The sequence below is a fragment of the Arachis duranensis genome, chromosome 4, assembly GCF_000817695.3.
Source record: "Arachis duranensis cultivar V14167 chromosome 4, aradu.V14167.gnm2.J7QH, whole genome shotgun sequence".
Lineage (NCBI taxonomy): Eukaryota > Viridiplantae > Streptophyta > Magnoliopsida > Fabales > Fabaceae > Arachis > Arachis duranensis.
Genome location: NC_029775.3, coordinates 5329907 through 5343784, shown reverse-complemented (window position 1 = coordinate 5343784; position 13878 = coordinate 5329907). Strand labels below are relative to the sequence as shown.

Below are 13878 nucleotides of genomic sequence, written 5' to 3'. Positions count from 1 at the left end.
ACGCCAAGCCCTCTCGGTCATCTTCGCAGCACAACAGTGGGTCGGTTAGATCCGGGCCGAACTCGGGCACTGTTGGCAGGAACAGTGGTTCGGGCCCAATGACCCGGAAATCGTCTGGTTCGGGCCCGATGGCGCTTCCAACGGGGCTCATCACATCGGGCCCGGTAGGATCCGGCCCGATTGGAAAGCGTTCGGGTCAGCTGGACCAGACGGGTGCTCCGGCAGCGGCGCCTTCGGCGGGAGGTCGGCCGTGACGAGCTTGGCGGAGGAGGTGAAGGTTGGGTTTAGGGTTTCTCGGGCGGTGGTGTGGGTTTTCCTGGTGGTGGTGGCAATGGGGTTGCTGGTTGGGGTGTTCTTGATGGTGGCGGTGAAGAAATTTGTGATCTTGGTGGCACTTGCGGCGGTTATTGTTCCGGTGGTGGCTTTGACTGTTTGGAACTGTGTTTGGGGAAGAAGAGGGTTGTTAGGGTTTGTGAAGAGGTACCCTGATGCTGAGCTTAGAGGCGCCATTGATGGACAATACGTCAAGGTTACCGGGGTAATTTCATTTAACTCTATTTTGATTTGTTTTCTTAATCTCTTTTATTTTGGGGGGGGTATTAATGAATGAAATGAATCATTAATGTTCACGGATGATATTGATGTTTTAGTCTTAGACCCCCATTTTTGTGGTTCCTCTTTCTGATTGCAAAAATGTTTATTCTTATTTAGCTAACATTGTTTGTTTCTCTATTACTAGAAGTACTGAAGTATTATTATTATTCTTTTTATTTTTCAAATGATTGTCTCATTTGGTGGGAAACTATTTATTGTTAGGTATGGGATTTTTGGTATGGTATTGGTTATTGGTGATTGTGACTCGTTTTTGGAACTTGTCTTATATGCTGAAACTTCTCTGCCCCCGGGGTTGCTGGAATCTTGAATGTCAGAATTTAAGCTAGTAAACTTTAGTCTCTGATTTATAATTTATAATAATTCTATATTCATTTAGTCTTATAGATATACTAGTAAATAACTATATGCTTTATTTATCCTGAAAAGAACAGAGCTAACTTGCATTTTGAGGAATCGTTTTGTTAGTCCATAACTTATTTGAGTTTTTTTTCATCACTTTGACCACATGGTTCAGCGTAGATGGTGGCATGGATAATGTTGCATAATGTTCATTTATGTTCTATTGTGCTTAGTCTGGTAGATAATGTGGGGACCATATATTCACTTTTCTGAGATAGTCAAAATTTCCAGAGGAGCTTTTTGTCTCGTTAACAAAATAATTGTGTTTTAATCACAATTCTTTGCAAAGATAACCAGTTATTATGGTTAGCTAGATATTTTTTGCTGTGGGACATTAAGGGAAGCTCATATTCTGACTAACTTCAAAATTTGAGTTGTCGTTTTTGCTTTCCCGTCCCATTCCTTTCTCTCTTTGTTCCAACTGTAATGCTTTCTGGTTAAGCGGCAGGCTGAAATCTTAAGCTATGTTATTAGGCATGCTCAATTTCCTTAATCTTTTTCTTTAGTGAATCCTTCTAGCTTTTCGAGTATTCGATGTTATAATTTTGGAGAAAATTTGAAGTGACATAAAAGATGCGGATGCTTTAATGTTGATATCTGGTGGAATGAGTTGAAATAATTTCTCCAATAAATGTTTATATATATCGTATTTCTCCCTGTAGGTTGTAACCTGTGGCAGTATTCCTTTGGAGTCATCCTACCAAAGGATATCTAGATGTGTATATGTCTCTACTGAATTATATGAATATAAAGGTCTTGGTGGAAAATCAGCAAATCCTAAACACCGCTGCTTCACTTGGGGTTCTAGATACTCTGAGGTTAGTTTGTTCAACTGCTTCATTAATGCTTTATGTATACTCATTTGAGGTCTAGCATAATTTGTTGAGAGTGAGATGTCACACCTCTCTCACAGTTGTACAGAGTTGATAGACACCTGAAATATTCGGATAATGCTTACGGGGCAAAATAATGTTGATTTAACTTTAAGGTTGAATAGGGAATGTATAAACCGACACCACGTCCATAGTTCTGAATAATAGATTGATACCTATTTTCATCCAAAGAAAAAAAAGAACAAAAAGAAACTATTGAATAGGGATAGCAAAAAACTACCCAGATGCTCATGTAATTGCAACCTAGCGTATGTAATGAAGTTCTATGACTATGTTGACTTCAACTGCATGGTGGTTTTTTAGTGTCAGTTAAATTTATATACTCTGTTCTATTTCTTCAACATCAGTAAATTGATTGAATCTTACATTCTGGTAGTTTCTGGCTTTTTCATTACCAGGTAAGGTGTTTCTTCTTACAATTATTATATCTGGTGTGCAGAAATATGTAGCAGACTTTTACATATCAGACTTCCAGTCTGGGTTAAGAGCACTAGTGAAAGCAGGCTATGGTGCCAAGGTTGCTCCCTTTGTGGAACCAATTACTGTAGTTGATGTAACAAAGGACAACAGAGAGTTATCCCCGAACTTCTTAGGCTGGCTTGGGGACCGTAAACTCTCTAGCGATGACCGTATAATGCGCCTCAAGGAAGGGTACATGACTTACTATTTTCACTGTGCTCCTGTATATGTTAAAATTTCCTTTTAATTGCTTTTGGAATTTTTAAAATCAAACTCGGGGTTTATACTGCATAGGTACATCAAAGAAGGTAGCACCGTAAGTGTGATGGGAGTTGTGCGTCGACATGATAATGTGCTCATGATTGTTCCTTCCACAGAACCTGTCTCAACAGGTTGTCAATGGATCCGCTGCCTCTTGCCAACCTACGTTGAGGGTCTTATCCTGACATGTGAGGATAATCAAAATTCCGATGTTATTCCCGTTTAGCATCCTCTGTCTAATAAGCTTCCACGGAAACTGATGTCTTAATACCAAAAATGTAGTTAGTGATGGTGGAATCCTACACTACAGGTTAAACAACTAGTTTTCCACGTGCAATCTGTGTAGATCATTAATTTGGCTCGGGAAGAAGATGCAAAGACGACTCTGAAGCCGTCATAAGAATCAGAATATAATCAGATTAATATCACTTGAGGAAGGGTCAAATGTCAAGTAGAAGCAGTATGAGAGTCATATATATCAGTGTATGAAGAAGTTGCATATTGTCTTATTTATTATGCTTAATTTTATGTACATAGGTAGGAGATATGCCCGAAGGGGCTCGAAGTAGTTGCTCTCATGTTTGGAGTTTAGTGCTAGCATGAATGTAGTTGCTCTATTGCTAAAATATTTGGTACATGTCAAGTGTGTTAACCTGTATTCTTCAAGTTAGTATGTTGTATTAAGCCTATGACCTATGTTAGTAGCTGTAAAATTGAAGCATCAATCCTACCACTGATAATCTTGTATAAATTTTGGCGTAAAATAAGTTCTTATGTTTTGCATTTACAAACATCCTTAGTCTTTTGTTCTCAAATTTGGCAGCTGAAGATGACAGGAAGTAGGAATGATATACATATACATGTTAGGGAACACATGGAATGGTACTTAATCCTCAGCAACATAAAGGATATTGGATTGGATTAACTTATTCACCAATGGTACTTGATCACAAAAATCCCATTAGCAGATGATACTCGAATACTTTTCTTGCCAATGGATGCAGGGAATCCAAGGAGCAATACAATTTGGGGTTGGGGATGGTGAGGTCCACCAAAGTCCACTAAAAGATGGAAAATTGGTCTACAACCTGGAAGGGACTCCACCAGCAACCACCAGATTCTCTCCTGTTATGTATGAAGCATCATCTGATGCCAAAAAAGCTACTGCAGCAGCCATGTCTTGTGTTCTTCCAAGCTTTCCAAGTAACGTCTTCCCTTCAAGATCTTCCCTCTGTAGTTGTACCACACAAAAAGAAAACTCATTCCAGGTGAGGAAATAGGAGACTTAATAAAGCAAAACTAGGAGTCTAGAAGGGACAAAGTGCGCTTACAGTAGCATCATTTGTGGTAAAGAGTGCAGTAAAATGAGTTGGCACAAAACCAGGAACAACACAGTTTACACGAGTGTTGGGAGCCATTTCACTAGCCAAGGCCTCCAAAGAAGAATAAAAACTTTAAGCAGATATAGAAGATAGAATTTAATCTTGATGCACTATCATTCAAACAATCATTTATATGTTCACGCATCGAAAAAAGTATTTGACTTTGATAGCAATAACAATTGCAAGGCAAGTACATACCTTGGTAAGTCCAAGAACTGCTGTTTTGGAGACTCCGTACAGAGCCATAGTAGGAGGTGGATTATAAGCAACAACAGAAGCAATTAGCACAACACAAGAACCCTTCTTCAAGTAAGGAGCTGCATCCTGTGTAAACCATAACCATACAATTTGCAATTTCAGTATATATATATTTTCACACTTTGTTGTTTCTTCCCTTTTCTTCATTTACCTTAAGGAGAAGTATAGTGGATTTGACATTTATCTCCCAGAGCTTGTCAAGGACTGAGTCTTGTGTTTGTAAGATGGGTTCCACAGAAGGATTCACAGCAGCATTGGATACAACAACATCTATCTTTCCATACTTCTGTAACAAACCAGGCATGTTAACTAACCACTTCTTAGAGCATAGCTTTCAAGTATTTTTGCAAAGACTTAAGTTTAGGTAAAAGGATTAAACAAATTCTTAGTCTATAGCTTCCAGAGCAACACAGTACATATAAATTCATGGTTGTGGAACCTTAATAGAACAATAGAACATGTTGCTCATAAGCACCAAGATTGCAAAAACAGATCATACAACACAGTTTATTATCTGAAGAAACTTTTCAACCCCACCTGTATGGTTTTGCTTATCATGGTCTTCCTCTGTTGTGCATCTGAAACATGGCAAACCATAGCCGACACTTCAATTCCTTTAGCCCTTAGCTTTTCTGCAGCCGCATCAACATTTTGCTGCAAAAGTGTCCAATATTATTCCTTTTCGTGATGCATGGTGGAACAATAATAACAAGGGAAACATATGAATGTCATATAATACTTTCTCATTATTCTTTCTATGTATAGATTAAAGTTTAGGCGGGTCGTCAACACTTCTTTTATTAATATATTTTAAATTTTTTCTTACAAATCCCTTATTACACATTGGTCCCCTTATTCAGAGGAATGTTATATGCATCATTTCGTGTATACTTCTCTTGTACACTTTCTATTTTGATAATTAAAGTAATCGATAAGAAGTGAGAGAAGATAAAATGTTAAACCTGTTTTCGAGAAGAGATTACAACAGATGCACCTTCCAAGCCAAGCCTCTCAGCTATGCTAAACCCAATTCCCTGAGTGGAAGCTGTAACAATGGCTACCTTACCTTGAAACTTCATGCCAAATTTTGTAACATCCATTTTTCTAGTTTTACTTTCTTAAAGCAACAAAAACACAAACAGATGGTGAGTGGTTTCAAAAGTTTGATCTCAACAAAGAGCTGAGAGACAAGGCTTGCTTTTATGAACATGATAAGGTAGTTAAACACTGTAGTGGATACTGCTGCCTTGTCATTATGGAAGGATGAAGGATAACACTCAAAAAAATGGGCGATTTGATTTGATCCACGACTTCCTCCACCATTTTTTGTTCTCATCATAAATGAATATACTGCCATTTTCACTGTTTTATTTGACTCGAGAGAAAAATGCACGTCATCAATCATCATCACCTACTGTGCATACACTCTATTCTTTCTATTTTGGGTCTTCTATTAAAACAAAATGTGATTTTGACAGTTCTATAAAGTGCTCGGAAAAAAATTGCCAAGGTCTTTGACTACGATCATGATAGTAAACATAATATATAATGAGTTTTGTATATGAAGTTTTATTTTGTTGGCTGATTCTTAGTTTAAAAAAGTTGGTTCCTAGCAAAAATTGTTAATAAAATTTTTGGCCCTGGTAATTAAGGACCATAAGGATATGAACACAAATTTAGATCCTGTTCTTGTCTAGTAAAAAGCTACTTGATCTATAGCTTCTTGATTCGTGTCAGACACTACTTCGGTTGAATGAGTTATACCTGAAAAAGAACGCTTGTAAAAAACATTTCGACGCTCGTATCAATACGTGAACAAAGTTCTTTTTACGAGTTTATATGTATAACATCAACTTCGTGTTCATGTAAAGATTTTACCTTTACAGGTGATGTACTTATTTTAGACTTTTTTTTTCTTTTGAAAGCAATCAGCTCAACACAATAGTAGTGGAGCAATCAAAGTCATTCAAACTAGAAACAAACACACTAAAAGAAACAAACCAACACAAATCCGTCCCCATGTCATCGCCGGCATAGCCATCAACAACTGAAGGGATCTCCACCGCTCCACCGCTCCACCATTCTTCAACTCCCTTACTTGTGTGCTGAAAAATCCGCCTATTCCTTTCCAACCATAAGTTCCAAACGATCGCGCAGAAGCACCTCAACCGGTGATTACGTCCTAGAAACAAGTGATGTACATCTTCCACCTCGTTGTTAGAAAGAATACAAGTAGTATCGTCCTGACTGATGATTCCAAACCGGCTCAACCTGTCCTTTGTATTCACTCTTCCTATTAGAACGAACCAGACAAACAGCTCCACTCTAGGCGGAACCAACCCCTTCCAAATAATCCAGGTGAAACTATAGCTAGTTACCTCCTCTGGGATCAGTTCCTCCTATATTACCTGCACAAAAGAGTTAGTTGTAAAAATACCTCTCCTATCATATTTCCACACCGCTCTGTCCTCTTGTTCTGAACTAATTTTACAGGTATCAAAACCTCATGTAATGCACTCAGGAGTTCCAACTCCCATTGGAAAAGTTCTCGCCTCCATTGGAAGTTCCAAATCCACTCAATCCCATCCCAAAAACCACACTCCCCTATAGCGGACCCACACTGGTTTGAAATAGAGAAAAGCTTCGGAAAACATCTTTTAGAGATCTTCCACGCAACTATACATCCTCCCAAAAGCGAGTCCAACGCCCATCACCAACTTATTTTAGACTGTTATATGATATAATTGGTTATAGGCCGTGATATAGCTTGGTTAAATACGAGTTATAACAAGATGCACACGTGTAAGTTGTGAGGTCAAACTGAACTCTTTTAAAATCAATGTTGAGGTATTTATAGTTAAATTTTGATATACCAAAAATAACCTTAACAAATTATTTAATTTATCTTCATCATTTGCAGTTAAATTCAATTTGTAGCTTAGTATTTTATTCCAAAGACTATATTTCAGCCCAATTTAGAGTCTATTTGAATTTAAAGATGTCTCTGAAAGTTTGGATGATAGTTTAATAGATACTTAGATAACATCCCTATTTTAGTGCTACTGCTCCATATCAGCACCATTTACGGACGCCTTTATCCCTTTTAAAAGTACTACAATGTTTTATGGGTGAGTGCCTACATGATAAAAGTCTCTCTTCATATGCTGGTGCCCTTTCATCCGTCATAAAGCAAATAAAACAGGTCATAGAATTGTTTTTAGAAATTTTTTAAAATAAGAACTCCCTTTTCTACAAACTTTTACTATGTACTGAAACCAAATAGGCAAATATTGACACTAGAGAGTGAAAATGAAACCAATCAAATTTTTATAAAGAATTTAAAGTTAAAACATTAGAATCTCACGCTCAAGAAGAAGCATATATGACAATGGCAATTAATAAATCCCCAAACATTAGGGATTCTTGAAGACGAAAGCCTAAAATAATGTGCTTGTTTATCTAAATTCAGAGCTTTTAAAGAAAAGAAAATAATTAATCATAAGGATTTCTGAATTTTTTTAAAAGCTCTGGAATTTCATATCCAAGCATATCATCTACAGCTTGAATCATTCTAGACTTCAGTTTTTCAAATTTATCAATGTTATAACTACTTAAAACTTCTCTGAAGTGATCAGCGTTAGGAAAATCTCCAGAAGGTAGATGATACTCTCGTTGAACCTGTTTTTCAACATAAATAAATAGTAAAATTAGAGAAGGAAATTAAGGAACCAAAGTAAGCAAAGGAGAAAGGAAAGATACCTTTGCAAATTCCTCATCAAGTTTATCAATGAGCCTTTGTTGAGCCTTGGCTTTGCCCATGATTGCAGGCATCTCCTTCTTGAGATGACTAATTATGTATGCATGAATTTTAGCAGATCTAGCACGTTTGACAAATTCATTTATCTGCACCATTACATTAAGATAGTTAAAATAATAGAAGCAAACATGATCTACAAGCACAGAGTGACATACATATACCAATATATATAATTTTTCTTGATTGCACCAGTCATGCAAATAGTATAAAATTTGTGACTATACCTTGCGATCGCAAGCCTTCTTTGGAATATCTACCAAATCTGCAAGCAAATCATTTTGTTCCTTCTCAAAGAGATCCCTCCCTAAAGGACCAGCAAAGCTTTCATCGATAGGCTTATCATTAAACGAGCTGTAGAGAACATTAACTTAGCATTAACTGAACTGAAGAATATCAAACTAACTGGATAAACAAACTTTGTCAAATTAATTGAAGATTAAGAAGATAATTTGGCAAATTTTGAGGAGACGAAACCTACCCAATATATACACGTGAAACTTCAGGAGTGTTTAGCACTTTCCCCAATGACCACATCAACGCTCCATAAACTCTCATAAGCTTTAAAATAAATTCAGGCAAGTAAGTAGAGATAAATAAAAAGATTGAAGATAGCATTCACAACATACCAGAAGAAATCTCGTTCATAGTATCTTACTTGTTGAGTATCAACTTGATCTGCCTTATTTAAAACCACACGGATCTTGTCTTCATTACCACGTAGAGATGAAATCACACGTTTGAACTCGTCACTAATATCAAGTTTATGAGGATCAAATAGGAGAAGAATGAGATCACATTTTTCAGCAAACCAAGAAACAACACCGGTGAAATCATAGCTTCGTTGAGTCCTTTGCTTCTCTCCAGATAGGACACCAGGAGTATCCACAAATGTTACTTCATCCAGTAGCTAAAATAGAAAAAAATAAAATCTCAGATAGTGAATGACATAACCATAAAAACTTAAAATGTAAATAAAACTTACAGGATGCGGCATTTGAGAACATTGGAACTTCGATAAAAATGACCCTCCAAATGTCGTTAGGCCACCAAAAGGCATATCAGCATCAACAGCAATGGTATTTCCAGGAATACTCCTCTCATCAGGCCCGGACTATATTAAATAAGAAAGCAAGCTCCATTAACACAAGAAAAACTTAAATAAATTCAGCCTACGTGATGCACAAAGTTTAACATAACCAATCCCAAGCTTGGATAAAGGGAAATGGCTGTGTTGACAATTTACAAGTAACAAATAACTTTGTTGAATTGTTGTGACATAATGAAAGAAAATAGCCTTTTTTTTGTTTCACTTCATAACAACTTCTAAAGAAGATACAAGAACAAAAATAAGCCTTTTATACCATGACAACAACGAATCTATCAGTTGTGGGCTCTGGTCCAACATGTGCTCCTGAACAAAGAAAGATATTTTAACATAGTATCAACACTAGTACAGTAATATATTTTCCTCTATCAATTCTATGAATGAAGGAATTGTTACAATGTAGGCATTACATCATGTAGAACTAAACCAACCTGGATAATCACATCTTAACAAATGCTTTATAAATGTTGTTTTTCCCGTGGAATATTGACCGAGAAGCATGACCATGGGTTTAGCATCAAAATCACTGTTGGTCTGTAAACACGTATAATCTTGATTTTATTATCAACACATATATTCACAACAACAGCAACAAATGATAAGCAGGGTAGTTACAATTACAATGCTAATACATGTGTGGACAAATTTTAGCATCAAATTTACATAGAGGGTGCACAGATGCAACTTACCAACAATGGAGATGCAAAATCGTTATACCGATAAGTGACTTCTAATGGCTTTAATCTCTCAACGTACAATTTCTTCAAGCCATCAACTATTGATGTTACAGAATTGAGAGGTAACTACAAAAAAGAGAAGCTATTATGACTACTGTACACTTTGCAACAAATAAAATTGAGCAAAACCATGGAAGCAGAGCTCCACTGCTACTTTATCAATATCAAAACCCGGCATCAATTTTTCATCTTCATGCAAGAAAAACAACAAACATGGATTCACTATAAACAATCATTGTGAATGTGTTCCAAAGCATGCTCGTTGGACTTGAAGTATAATGCACAAGCTTGTGTCAATCACTTTATTATAATGAAATCGTTACTTGAATAAATAGTTTGGAGGATCTCTCAACTCCCAATTATAGAAGAAATATACTATCAAATGAAGAGAAATGATCTGTTCATCTCTAAAATAATGGACTTTGGATCCATCCATGATCTATTGCCAACAACCAATTGAACTAGATAGAATTCATAATATGAAATTTTCACAAGATGGAATTCATGGCAAGACTCACTCTCTTTAGAGATTTTGATTTTGAAGTAAACCACGGGTTTTTTGGAATTGACTGAGGCTGAGCGGGCCCTACAAATCATCGGTAAAATCATTTAGCCGCATATAATTAAACCCAGGTAAGTCCTGAATAAACAAAAATAATAAAATTATATATCTAACCATTAATTTCAGGAGGAGAATTAATTATTAATCTCTTTGTTTTCTGCCAAAAAAAAAGGGGGTAAAGAATCATTAGAAACAGTATTATCTAATCTAATAATAATAAAGCACAAGGTAAAGCAGTCTTACTGCGACTAGATCTTCAAGTCCTTCCATCACAGGAGGTTTAACATTTTCCTTATCAACTTTAAACAACAGAGAAAGGATTATTTAAATTCATTAAAACATTAAAAAAAAAAAGAGTATCACAAGAAACTCGGGTCTGTGAAGCTAACATATAATAGCATCTAAAGCATCACTAAATTGATTTTTTCTCAAAAGTGACGAAGTTAATGAAATCTACTCTTAGATCAAGGAGAATGTGCATTGTTTATTGAATCCACTAAATATTCAAATAGTGAACACAAATACTTTCTTAATTTGTAGAACAATGAGCTTTTCACAAGTATCTCATTTCACGATTCATCAATACTGCACTACTGCACTTTCTTTCGGAGTATCATCTTCTCTAAATATAGATCAAATATCTAAATTATACATGAGGAGTTAAAATAAACACTACTGCACTTTCTTTCGGAGGATCATTTCAATACACATAAGAGGACATGATCACACACACTTTCCACGAAAAATAAAAAATCGCATTATGATCTGAACTTACTCTCAGTTTTAAGTATATCTGAGTTCAGTTCGTACCCTGCTTGTGCAAGCGAAACCAGCTGTTCATTGAAAGAAAAAATAAATAAAAGATGGAACTCAAATCGCAGTTTCATTTATCAGAATCAATACAAACGAAAATGATTATTACCTGCATTGCAGTAACGAACTCGTAGAATCCCAAATAGCCTTGTCGTTTGGTATCGGCGAGAGACCAGAGTTGCTTGAGTTCTGAGCGAGACAACTTGGAGAGAGCAAAGAACTTCGTAGCGTCGTTTCCGCTGATACGACCATCTCCATCTGCGAAGAATCAAAACGAATCGTTTTACTATAGAAGCTGAAAATGAAGAAGCACGAGCATGCGATTTCAAGAGTGAAGAAAAAAACGAACCTGAATCAGCCAAATTGAACCATTCCTGGTACGTCTTCGTTTCCTCATTGGAACGCGTCATCTTCTTGTTCTCTCAATTCGCGAATCTGAATTCGAATTGGAATCTGAAGTTTGCAGAGAAAACTGAATACTTTTTTATTCTTCTTTTCGGTCTAAAGAAATAAGAGGTGATGTTGTTTCTGCTGCATGCTTCTCAATGTGATTATGATGCTTGGATTGGGATGGGATGATCGTGATTGCGATTAATTATTGGGTGTTGATTATTTTTGATTGGGTATTGGGAGTGGGGCCCTTTTAAGCGATGACACGTGTAATTGTGGACCGTTCGATGGATTTTTGCTGGGTTTTTAGGGTGGGCGCGTTCGTAGTGGATACTCACTCTTTTCAGTTTTCCGGTTTTATGAATTGTGATTTTGAAAATTTGAATTTAAAGCGCCCAATGAGGTGCACGCGTAACGAGAGTGGTCAGTGAATTACGGTCAACATGTAAAACGCTCTTGTATGTTATCTTCTGTTGAGGTGGCTAATCACTAGTTTAATAAAGACGTGTTAAATCATTTAATAATTTTTTAATTATTATTATCTTCATCTTCATATAAATAATTACATTTTTTTAGTTGGCTTGAAAACAAATTAAAAATTTATAATTAATATTTATTCATGTCATTTTAGGGGGACTTTTAATTTTGTAAAGAAAAAATTAAAAATAAGAAAATAACTATCACTAAACTAATATTTTATATTTTAATAAATCTCATCAAATAATCTAAAAGTAAAAACAATTAAAAGTTAGTTTAATTTTAGAGCCAAATTTACCTCAAATTTTTCTTTCTTTATTATTTTGTCAAGTGTCATGGTTGTATAATCAGATATAGATAGAAAGAAGTCAATTACATATTATTAAAAAAAATTTAAATAATAGCATATTTAACATGACATATTTTTGAAGGTATTTTTTATTTATTAGATTTTATTTGATTTATATAAATATATTAATTAATTCTTAATTTAATTGAGACAAATATTAAATTATTTAATATTTTATTTGACTACATTAACTATAATTAACTAATTATATTAATTATTTAATTTGACTAAAATAAATTAATCTTGCATTAATTATTTAATTTGACTGAAATAAATAAATTAGTTTTATTTTAATTTGTATTTTGATTAATAATTTTTAAGCGTGTTATAATTTTTACATGACATATTTATAAGATAATTTTTATTAATTTAACTTATTTTTATTGAGCCAAATAATTATAGTTAATTTATTATATTAATTAATTTAAATATATATTATTTGATTCAATTTATTCTCATGTTAACGTTTGAATCGTTGTTTACTAAAAATTTTTCTTCATTTTTTTTCATCTTAAATATTTTTATTTTAAATTTCAAATTTTTATTCATTATTTATATTTCTTTTTTATTTTAATATCAATCAATTAATTATTCAAATTATTGATTTCATTGTAGGCCACCTTACCAGAAAAATAATTTGCTATGCATATGTTTTTACTTCATAAATGTCTTAGAAATAAAATTTTAACAAATATTTTTTTTAAGAGATACTAAAAGTTATTACTAATGACTTTGTTTAAATACTTAAAGAGGATATATAAATTTTCGAAACATAGAAATAACAATAAGAATTTTCTATTATCTTTAGAGTTTAATATGGATTGAAATGTGCTTATCGGGTGACAAATACTAAATGTTATTTCAAGTAACATTGCATATTTATTTATTGATAATACTAAAGTTCAAAAGAATTTCATATGAAACATCTAATCTCATTTTACTTGAGCAATGTTATTAGTGAGAATTAAACTTTCAATTTGAAAAAATATTTTTATGGCTAGTAAATACTACTATGAAATACTTGAATGATATCATGAGGCTTTTTTTTTTTTACATATAACAAAAATTTTCGTTTTGGAAAAAAATAGATGTACCATCATAGATAGATTTCAACAAAAATAATTTTTTATAATAGTGTCTTTTGCCATCATCATCAAGAAGAATAAACGACAAATTTTATCCTATGTTAAATTATACAAATTCAAATCAATTTTAATTCATGAATCATAAGAAAATATAGACAAATTTAACTATTAATATTATTTAAAAATAAATCTTTTAAAAGATAAATGCTAATATAAATATTTTAATTTAAATAATAATTATTCTACTTTAAAGATAAATAAAATAATTACTCATTA

The 13878-nt window shown here is 34.1% G+C and overlaps 3 protein-coding genes across 3 annotated transcripts in view; 1 reads left to right on the top strand and 2 right to left on the bottom strand.

The window, feature by feature from the left end:
* Positions 1-3378, top strand: part of LOC107482953 (uncharacterized membrane protein At1g16860) — a gene marked incomplete in the record, with an annotated part of 3833 nt that extends 455 nt beyond the window's left edge. Inside the window, 4 exon segments of the mRNA XM_016103542.3 lie at positions 245-538; positions 1677-1832; positions 2347-2558; positions 2661-3378. Coding sequence (XP_015959028.1) covers positions 245-538; positions 1677-1832; positions 2347-2558; positions 2661-2853 — 855 coding nt within the window.
* Positions 3379-3382: 4 nt separating this feature from the next.
* On the bottom strand, positions 3383-5534 carry LOC107482955 (tropinone reductase-like 3). Its single transcript, XM_016103543.3, has 6 exons — positions 5230-5534; positions 4805-4921; positions 4419-4553; positions 4208-4333; positions 3959-4060; positions 3383-3858 (listed from the first exon to the last, which is right to left on the bottom strand). Exons 1-6 carry the CDS (start codon positions 5365-5367, stop codon positions 3709-3711), a joined length of 768 nt encoding a protein of 255 aa, XP_015959029.1. The 5' UTR covers positions 5368-5534; the 3' UTR covers positions 3383-3708.
* Positions 5535-7613: 2079 nt separating this feature from the next.
* LOC107482956 (EH domain-containing protein 2) lies at positions 7614-11850 on the bottom strand. Its single transcript, XM_016103544.3, has 15 exons — positions 11651-11850; positions 11411-11559; positions 11264-11321; positions 10732-10787; positions 10603-10645; positions 10445-10512; positions 9879-9992; positions 9621-9723; positions 9446-9495; positions 9067-9195; positions 8740-8991; positions 8563-8642; positions 8309-8435; positions 8027-8170; positions 7614-7945 (listed from the first exon to the last, which is right to left on the bottom strand). The coding sequence occupies exons 1-15, from the start codon at positions 11709-11711 to the stop codon at positions 7760-7762; spliced, it is 1620 nt and encodes a 539-aa protein (XP_015959030.1). The 5' UTR covers positions 11712-11850; the 3' UTR covers positions 7614-7759.
* Between the last annotated feature and the right edge of the window lie 2028 nt (positions 11851-13878).